This window comes from Rhincodon typus, chromosome 16 (assembly GCF_021869965.1).
Source record: "Rhincodon typus isolate 14 chromosome 16, sRhiTyp1.1, whole genome shotgun sequence".
Classification (NCBI taxonomy): Eukaryota; Metazoa; Chordata; class Chondrichthyes; order Orectolobiformes; family Rhincodontidae; genus Rhincodon; species Rhincodon typus.
In genome coordinates this window covers 58,026,020-58,036,464 of record NC_063347.1, presented here as the reverse complement: position 1 = coordinate 58,036,464, position 10,445 = coordinate 58,026,020, and the positions used below count along the sequence as shown (strand labels likewise).

General features: G+C 45.2%; 1 protein-coding gene across 1 annotated transcript; it reads right to left on the bottom strand.

Annotated features, from left to right (window-relative positions):
- Positions 1-4,848: 4,848 nt before the first annotated feature.
- Positions 4,849-8,309, bottom strand: trh (thyrotropin-releasing hormone). The gene is given in 4 exon segments (XM_020525749.2): positions 4,849-5,441; positions 7,649-7,893; positions 8,166-8,249; positions 8,251-8,309. Coding segments are annotated over 4 exon segments (981 nt in total).
- Positions 8,310-10,445: the final 2,136 nt, after the last annotated feature.

Genomic DNA, 10,445 nt, shown 5'->3' with positions numbered 1-10,445 from the left:
ATTAGGAACAAAATTACAAAACAGGACCTCAAAGATTGCAACCTTTGCATAAGAAAGCTAGGGAAGTAAACATGTGGCTAAAGGAGTGGTGTGGGGAGTTCCATTTTGGCAGGGGCACTGACATCAGTATAGAACAGTAAGGAACTGTACCATCATAAGGACTTTCAACTAGTTAAAGAGGGAAGGGCTCAGGACAGGTTATTAAAGTTTGCAGAACAAGTAATGGGATGGAGAGTATGGAAAGGGTCAGGAATCTAACTTCAGGCACAGCAGATAAGGGCACAACCTTGAGAAGGGGTTCAGTCAACACAGGACTGAGGGTATTGTACAATGGACACAGCACACAAAATGATGTAAATGAGCTTGTAGCACAGATTGAAATTAGCATTGATGTTGTGGGCATCACAGTGATGTGGCTGCAAGGGGATCGGGGCCAAAATATCCAAGAATACGCATTTTATTGAAAGGTCAGGGAGATGGACAGAGGGAGGCAGAAGACAGAAAATTATAAACCGGTTAGCCTGACCCTGATCATTGGTACAATTAAGGATGAGATTGCAGAGTACTTGGAAGTGCATAGTAAAATACGGCTGAGTTATCACAGCTTCATCAAGAAGAGGTTATAGTCAAAAAATGTGTGGAACTAGAAAAGCACAGCAGGTCAGACAGCATCCGAGGACTCTAGCTTTCAGCACCTGCAGACCTTTCTGTCTTCAAGGAGAGGTTATGCTTGATAAATCTGTTAGAATTCTTTGTGGAGGTATTGAGCAAGTTAGACAAAGGACAGCCAGTGGACGAGATCTATTTGGATTTCTAGAAGGCCTTTGACAAGGTGCCGCATAGGAGGCTGCTAAATAAGACAACAGTCCATGGTGTTGGGGTAAAGTACTGGCATGGACAGAGAATTGGCTGAGTGGCAGAGGGCAGAGCGTTGGAACAAAGGGGTATTTTTCAGGATGGCATCTCGCAACTAGTGGAGTTCTGTAGAGGTCAGTGTTGGGACCACAACTATTCACATTACACATTAATGATCTGATTGAAGGAAGCAAGAGTATTGTTACTAAGTTTGCAGATGACCCAGATAGGTGGAGGGGCAGGTATTGTTGAGGAGGCACGGAGGCTGCAGAAGAACTTTTCAAGGCAGATTATAAAAGGGATCCTGAACAATTGGGTCAATAGGTTGAAAAATGGCAAAAGGAGTTCAATCTGGATAAATGTGAGGTATTGCATTTTGGTGCAGCAAACACTTAATGGTAGAGCCTTGGGTGGAACAGAGGAATGAGGGGTGCAGGTAGTCACATATAGACAGGTTGGTTAAAAAGGTGTTTGGCATGCTTGCCTTCATTGCTCAGTCCTTTGAGTATAGGAGTTGGGAAGTTATGTTGAGTACAGGACATTGGTGAGTCTTCTTCATGAATATTGTGTCCTGTTCTGGCTGCCCAGTTATTATTAAGATATTATTAAGCTGGACAGGGTTCAGAAGAGACTTATGAGCATGTTGCTGGCCATTGAAGGTTCGAGTTATAAAGAAAGGCCGGACAGGCTGGAATTGTTTTCACTGGAACGTAGGACGTTGAGAGGCGACCTGATAGAAGTTTTTAAAATAATGAGGGGTGTAGATAGAGTTAATGGTAGCTGTCTGCTCCCTAGGATGAGGGATTTCAAGATGAGGAGGCACATTTTTAAGGTGAGTGGAAAGATATTTAAAAAAAACATGGGGGGCAATTTTTTTACACAGCAGGTGATTCGCATGTGGAATGAACTTTATGAGGAAGCGGTGAATGTGGATACAATTACAATTACAATACTTAAAAGACATTTGGATAGGTACATGAATAGGAAAAGTTTGGAGGGACAAGGGCTAAGAGCAGACAGGTGGGACTAGTTTAATTTGGGATTATATTTGGCACGGACTGGTTGGACCAAAAGGTCTGTTTCTGTGCTGTCTGATTCTATGTATCTATGACTTGATCAGAGTGGGCAAAGAAGTCGCAGATGGAATGCAATGTGAGAAGGTGTGGGGTTATGCATTTTGGTAGGAATAAGTGAAGTGTAGGCTATTTCCTAAATGGGGAAAGGCTTCGGAAACCTGAAGCACAGAGGGACTAAAGAGTCCTTATTCAGGATCCTGTTAAGGTTAGCAGGCAGGTTCCATTGGCAGTGAGAAAAGCAAATGCAATGTTAGCATTCAATTTGAGAGGGCTACAATACAAAAGCAGGAGTGCACTGCTGAGGCTGTATAAGGCTCCAGTCAGATTTTGAGTAGTTTTGGGTGCCGTATCTAATGAAGGATGACCTGGTGTTGGAGAGGATCCAAGGAGTTTTACAAGAATGATCCTGGGGATGAAGGGCTCATCATATAAGGAGTGGTTGAGGATTCTGGGTCTGTACTCAATGCAGTTTGGAAGGATGACAGTGGATCTGATTGAAACTTACAGAACACTGAGAGGCCTGGATAGAGTGGATGTGAAGGCAACGTTTCCACTAGGAGGAGAGACTGGGAGCCGAAGGCATGGCCTCGGAGTAAAGGATGACCCTTTAGAACTGAGATGAGGAGGGATTTATTCAATCAGAGCGTGGTGAATTTGTAGGACTCATTGCCACAGAAAACTGTGGCGGCCAAATCAAGTGTCTTTAAGGCAGAAATAGACTGGTTCTTGATTAGTAAGACAATCAAGGGAAGAAGGCAGGAGAATGCAATTCAGAAACATATCAGCCATGATCGAATGAGGGAGCAGACTCAATGGGCCGAATGGCCTAATTCTGCTCCTTTACCTTAAGGACTTATAATGCACCCCGTACAGTCCACCCTTCCTTGATCTGTCATGTTAACAGGCTGAAAAACATGTAGATTCCTAAAGTGATCCTGAATTTCACCTCAGGCTTATGTTGTGACAGGTTCTGCTGGGTCTGAGTTTGAGATGTCTGGGCTCATTGTGTATATCCATGGAGTTTCAGTCACTCTCTTCATCACAATAAATGCTTTAAATTATGTGATCCCAAATAATTCTACCATTGCTTCAGTCCATTGTTACCCCAGTCAATGGTCCTTGTGAGGGTCTTGCTTTGGTCAGTTTCACTGGGTTCACTGTCAAGATTTCACTCCGAACCAAAGAAAGTGGTTGCGGTGAAAATGTGATCATGGTTTGGTCAAGAAATTTGTGCAATTAGACAGGAAGAAATGGGAGCATAAGAACAGGAGTAGGCCATTCAGCCCCTCAAGATGGGAACCTGAGGAACAGAAGCCATTCAGGCATTCTGACTGGGTCAGAGTTACATCACCCAGCAATTATAATTTGTGTTTTTGTGGCTTCAATGATATTTTAAATGTCATGAACTGTCACAAACACTTAGGGAAAATCAAGGGTGAACAGTCAAGGTCTTTTCCTCAGGTTAGGGGAGTCCAAAACAAGACGGTTTAAGGTGAGAAGGGAAAGATTTAGAAGGGACCTAAGAAGAATCTTTTTCAAGCAGAGGGTGGAATGAGCTGCCAGAGGTGGTGGTGGAGGCTGGTACAACTGCAACATTTAAAAGGCATCTGGCTGGGTACAAGAATAGGAAGGGTTTCGAGGGATATGGGCCAAATGCTGGCAAATGAGACTAGATTAATTTAGGATATCTGGTAGGCATGGATGCATTAGACCGAAGGGTCTGTGTTTGTGCTGCACATCTCTATGATTCTAAGACTCCAATTCAGTAAGGTAAGGGAAATATGAGGAATGCATTCTACTTTTCAACGATAAAGTAATATAATAAGGAATGGCCTAGTTGCAGGGGTGGATATGTAGAACACCATATAGTTTAAATAGGCACCGATTCAATAAACATTCATTTCTTTGAACAATGTGGCACTTGAGGTTTCGTGTAGAAAAATAATTTCGACATGCATTTTATTAGAACTCAGAATCAAGCTGGTATCTTACAGAGTTTGAAATTTGACAGTGTCTGCCAATGCATGTTCAGTGAATAACCCGCACTTTGAGACCACATAAATGAAGATGTATGATTCCTAGGCAATGAGTTAATAATAACCGAGAGCAATAGAAATTAAACTTACGGCCGTGTTTTTACTTTCTATTGTTATCTCACCCAACACATTCAGTGTTTCCACATACTAAATGTTTTATTTTCTCTTGAAAATTCCTTTCTGTTTCTGACATCTCTTCTTTCCCTTTTTTCTCCCCCTCCAATTCTCTATTTGTTTTCTCTCCCTTGCCAGCTCTCCCTCACTCTCAGCTTTCTTCTTTCCATTCTTTGCTTTTACACTCACTCTTTTTCTGTTCTCCTTATACTTGTCCCCCTCTCCCCATTCGCACTCTCTTCCACTCTCCCTTCTTTCTCTCTCTACCTTATTTTCCCTCTTTCCCCATCCCTTTTTCTCTCCTCCTCTCTCTTTCTCCCATTCATTCCCACTCTCTCCTCATCCCTCTGTCTCTCTCCTCCTCACTTGTCTGCCTCTCTTGCCTCCTCTTTCTGTTCTCTCTGCCCATCCATCTCTCTCTTCCCCCCTTTCTCTTCCCTCGCCTCTTTGGCTTCTCTCTCCCCCTCACACCTCTCCACCTACCCTCTTCCCCCGGTTTCTTTCTCTCTCTCTCTCTCTCTCTCACTCTTTCTCTCTCTCTCTCTCTCTCCCCTCCTCTGCCCTTCTTTGAGATTCTTTTGGGTAATGGAACATGCATTAAGGGACATGCTGGGGAATGTGATGGGTGAACCAGACTGAACAAAAACTGATTCCTGCCCAGGAAGCAGAGCTTTACATGGTCTTAGAGGGCACCCCCCGTCAACCTCAATGTTAATGAAAGCAAACGTGTTTTTTTTTACAACGGAGTAAAACACATTTCGGTAAGTTCAGGCTCTACCCTGCAATTCCTCATCTGAAGTGAGCCTCCTACCAGGGTGCTGCCTCTTTACCTCTGCTCTATCCTTGTTTGAATTGCTGAGCAAGGCTAACAGAGAATTGACTTTGCTGCAGTTCCCGGACTCCTGGAGTTCACATGGGGACAGGAGCTCGCTGCTGCCACCACCTGCCTCCAGGTACTGTGGTGAGTTGTACCGGCTTTCCCCAGAGTCGTCACCATCCTCCTGCCAGCTCCAGCGGCTGGGCCGCGGGCCGTACACCAGGGATCTCTTTCCGGGGTGCTGGCGCTTAGAGAGCTCTCCCAGGAAAGCGCTCAGTTGGCGGGCTGTACTCTCCTCCAGGGCTGGCTCAAAGGCCGACCTCCTCCCCGGGTGCTGCCTTGCCTGCACCTCCAGGGGCACCCCGTCCAGCTCTCTCCTTCCCGGGTGCTGCCTTTTCTCTGGTGCCCAGCGTCCGTCCTCCTCATCCTGCCCAGGCTGGCGTTTCCCTGGGTGCTGCCGCTTCTCAAACTCTCCATCCAGCCGCTTCCCTGGGTGCTGCCGCTTGAGGACTCGCTCTGCAGGTGGCAAGTCTGCATCTAAAGCTGCTGAGGGCAAAACCAGAGGTTCATGAATGAGTTGCTTACCCCACTGAGGCGTGATGAGCACCGCCCAATCACCCTAATACCATCAGACAGTGTGAAACTTTGTTAAATCGCTGCTTTGTACAGGTTCAAATGCTTGACTCTGAGGAAGGTACATGATCCCATTTGGGTTTGTGTGCGTTTTGTTTTATAAAAGGATATTTACAAAACAGCAACTGTTTTTATTCTTACATGCGGGCATTGTTGTCTGAAGAAGGGTTGCTGGGCACAAAACCTTAACTCTGCTTTCTCTCCCCTGAGAGATTCCTGCCAGGTTTGTCCAGCAATTTCTGTTTTTGCTTCAATATTTGTCATCCATCCCTAATTGCCCTTATATTTTTGCCTCTCTAGACTATTTCTGAGAGAGACCATCATTGCTGTGGGTTGGTAAACCAGGTAAGGAGTGTAGATTACCTTCTCTAATGGATATTAATGAACCAGATGGATTGCTTTTAAGGGAAATCAACTATGATTGCCTTTTTTATTAAATTCCAGATTTTATTAAATTCTGATTTCACTATCTGCCATTATGGGGTTCCAACTCATGTCCCCAGAATATTAGTGTGGAACTCTGGATTACTAAAGTGCAATATTATTAATACACTCTCTTTTCTTGAAACACAACAGAGTTTGGGGTGGGCAATATATTCTGTCCCAACCAGTGGAGCCCACGTTCCCTGATTGATAACAACATAAATCAAAGGAAGGAACAGTGAGGAGTTAATCTAACTCTTGTGCTTGACCTAGGTTTAAAGGAAGGAATTTATCCAAGCCATATCCCATTAAAGGAAGCCTTTTTTAATCCATGCATTTAGAGATGTGAGGCAGTCCCTTCAGGGGCAGATCGTTTAAACCCAATATCCATCCAAATAAGACTAAGTCTTGCCAACCCCACCTGTTGGAAACTGCCCTACTGAGTTAAAATCCCATTCACAAATTAGCTGCTCGCATCAAAATGAGGACATAGTTCACACAGCAAGCTGTGATCATCTCTGAGGCTGCTCCTGCAGGTCCAGCAACACAGACTGATGTTCTAAAAGGAACAGCAATCTCAACAATTACCTAGATAACTGTGTAAAAGTAATAACAATGCTGGGCATGGGAAATAGAGAGGGTGGGGGAGATTAATTGAATGGAATGCAGGGTTTGAGTTATAAGGAGAGGCTGGATAGGCTGGGACTTTTTTCACTTGAGGTTGATCGGTGACCTTATCGAGGTTTATAAAACCATGAGGGGTATAGATAAGGTGAATGGCAGGTGTCTTTTCCCTAGGGTGGGGGATTTCAAAACTGGGGGCATATTTTTTAAAGTGAGAGGAGAAAGATTTTTAAAAAACATGACTTCTTTTTTACACAGAGAGTGGTTCCTGTGTGGAATGAACTGCCAGAGGAAGTGGTGAATGTGGAACCGACATTTAGATAAGTACATGAATAAGAAATGTTTGGAGGGATATGGCCCAAGCGCAGGCCGGTAGTTTAGTTTGGGATTATGGTCGGCATGGACCGGTTGGACCGAAGGGTCTTCTGATTGGCTTAAGAGCTGTAACCAGGCTAGCCCAGCTCGATTCCTTCCTTCTTTAAGAGTTTGTGCTTGTTAGTAACGCCCTGTTCAGGACCTTTCAGTGGTGTCCCCTTTGTGCACTAGACCTTCAAACTGGTCTCACCCTCACAGAGCGAGGGAGCTGGGCATTACACGCGGGGAGCAGGGAACTTGGTTTTTCATCCAATTGAATATAAGGGACACGTTTGCCTGATTCTTAAACAGTGCCTGCTGCCAATCTAGCAGCTATCTGAGTTTATAAAACTCCAGTCCACGCAGCCTTTCATTGGCAACAAATATAAAGAATTAACCACCACTGGCTCAGAAACTTAGAATCCCTTTTCCTGTTCTGACGCCTCTTTCCTTACCCCCGTTTTAGTTCCGTAATTTTAACTGCCCCACAATTTTGTCAGGACTTTCTCCCCAGAGCAATTCTGATATTGCAAGCATCTAAAAGTGAGATTCTAACTCTTAAGGCGAACCGTTGACCTTAAGCTCATCCAACTAAACGTTAAGAATGAAAACATGGAGTGTACAAGTGAGTTTTAAGAATCTACAGTTGCTTAAATTTAGAGGGACAGAGTAACACAAGGATGCTGAAGCTAACACAGTAAGAACTGGGTGCGTACCCTCAGCTTTCCGCCCTTCCTCCAGAATGGAGCGGATGAGGACGGTCTCCGCTCTCTGAAGCATCTCCACCAGCGGGTCTGACTCTGCTCCCAGCCGGTCCTCTCCCGCCGCCGTCTGCTCGCTGGCGGTCGCAGACTTGTGAAGATTGAGGTAGCCCAGCAGCAGCAGGAACCATATCGACCTCATCTCGGTGCAACAAGAGGGTGAAGAGAAAACAAGGAAAAGAAAAGAAGTTTGGGCCGCTCTGCGCAGGAAACAAAGAATTGGGAGTTTACTTCCAATGTTACAGTGGAGACGCTATGCGCTGTCCGCGGTGCTGAAAACAAGAAACTTGCAAACCACACACCCAGAACTGATCCCCCTCTCACACACACACGCACAACACTCAGCTACACAACAACACACAAACATAAACAGCCACATTAAAAAAAAACACTTGCACACTTATAGTCAACACGCAACTAACAGAAGGTTTGAAAACAGTAGCAAGCACCAGTTCCTCTTGAGTACTGTTACCTGTCCGGCGCCTCAGGTACGATCTCTCTGTACCAAACTCGGTCCCACGTAGAAGGTCTTGTCTCGGACCGAGCTTTTCTGCTCGTTCTTAGAATGTGTTTGCCTCTGACGGTCGAAGACTGCACATTTATAGCCGTTTAGCATCTCCCCCACCCCCGAATATGCAAATTAACAAGTCGTAGGTTAAACGTATATCTCTTGAAAGCTCAAATTTACACACGCACATAGACACACGTACATAGAAACTCACACGCATGCGTGTATATAGAGAGAGGATGGATACACATGGATCCACACATAGAGAGAGATGTGTACATACAGAAACATGAATACATAGCTACACACGCACATATAAATGTGTAGATGCTTACATGGAGACATGTATAAGCCTGCACATGGACTTACACAAGTTTGCATTCATCTGTTAAAAAAAGTCACAGAAGTACACGCACCTAGATATATTACTAACGCACATACAGTCATGAGTGCAGGTATGCAGCGACAAATATGTTTCACATAAATACATTCATGCACACGGCTTAATAAACAAACGAAAATATCCATGCAGACACAAATCCATATGTATGCATACATAAGCCTGAATATGCATGTGGGTTTCCTCCGGGTCCTCCGGTTTCCTCCCACAGTCCAAAGAAATGCAGGTTAGGTGGATTGGCTAAGCTAAATTGCCAGTAGTGTTCAGGGGTCTGTAGATTAGGTGGGTTATAGGGGGATGGGTCTGGGTGGGATGCTTCAAGGGTCGGTGTGGACTTGTTGGGCCGAAGGGCCTATTTCCACATTGTAGGGATTCTATGATTCTATGATATACATAGGTGCAGACAAACTTATTCATAGAAACAATCATAGAAACACATACACTAACTGTCACACTTGCAGTAACATTCCTAGATATACATATATGTACTAACGGACAATCAGAGGTTTCCATTCTCAAGTCCAGTTCCCCTTGTTTGTATCATTTGGTTAAGGTTTTGATGAAGGTGAGTGCAAAATTCCCAAAGGTATGAATTGAAAATACTCTTAGATAATGAATCTCAGGCTAAAAAATTAATAAATAGGCATTTAATCAATATGTAAATTAGTTTGGCTCAACTCTTGCTGACTCCCAGTTATTGGTTTTCCCTATGGCAACATTTAAAAAGATGAAAGAAATCTTGGATTCACATAATATTTTTCATAACCTCTGGATGGGTGAAGTGCTTTGCAACCATTGTAGTGATGTGCAGTCACTACTATAATTTAGGATAGTCAGCTGGCAATTTTATACACTGTAAGATCCCACAATCATCAGTGACATAACTGGCCACATGATCTGTACTGGTGATAAGGATTGAAAAATAAATCAGAGATCGTAGGAACTGCATATGCTGGAGAATCCGAGACAACAAGGTGCAGTGCTGGATGAACACAGCAGGCCAAGCAGCATCATAGGAGCAGAAAGGCTGACGTTTCGGGCCTAGACCCTTCATCAGAAAAGGTGGACGGGAAGGGGGTTCTGAAATAAATAGGGAGAGAGGGAGAGGCGGATAGAAGATGGATAGAGGAGAGGATAGGTGGAGAGGAAACAAACAGGTCAAAGAGGCGGGGATGGAGCCAGTAAAGGTGAGTGTAGGTGGGGAGTTAGGGAGGGGATAGGTCAGTCCAGGGAGGACGGACAGGTCAAGGGGGCGGGATGAGGTTAGTCGGTAGGAGATGGGGGTGCGGCTTGAGGTGGGAGGAGGGGATAGGTTGGAGGAAGAACAGGTTAGGGAGGCGGGGACGAGCTGGACTGGCTTTGGGATGCGGTAGGGGCAGGGGAGATTTTGAAGCTTGTAAAATCCACATTGATACCATTGGGCTGCAGGGTTCCCAAGCGGAATATGAGTTGCTGTTCCTGCAACCTTCGGATGACATCGTTGTGGTACTGCAGGAGGCCCAGGATGGACATGTCGTCTGAGGAATGGGAGGGGGAGTTGAAATGGTTGGCGACTGGGAGGTGCAGTTGTTTATTGTGAACCAAGCGTAGGTGTTCTGCAAAGCGGTCCCCAAGCCTCCGCTTGGTTTCCCCGATGTAGAGGAGGCCACAACGGGTACAGCGGATGCAGTATACCACATTGGCAGATGTGCAGGTGAACATCTGTTTGATGTGGAAAGTCTTCTTGGGGCCTGGGATGGGGGTGAGGGAGGAGGTATGGGGGCAGGTGTAGCACTTCCTGCGGTTGCAGGGAAAAGTGCCAGGTGTGGTGGGGCTGGAGGGGAGTGTGGAGCGGACAAGGGAGT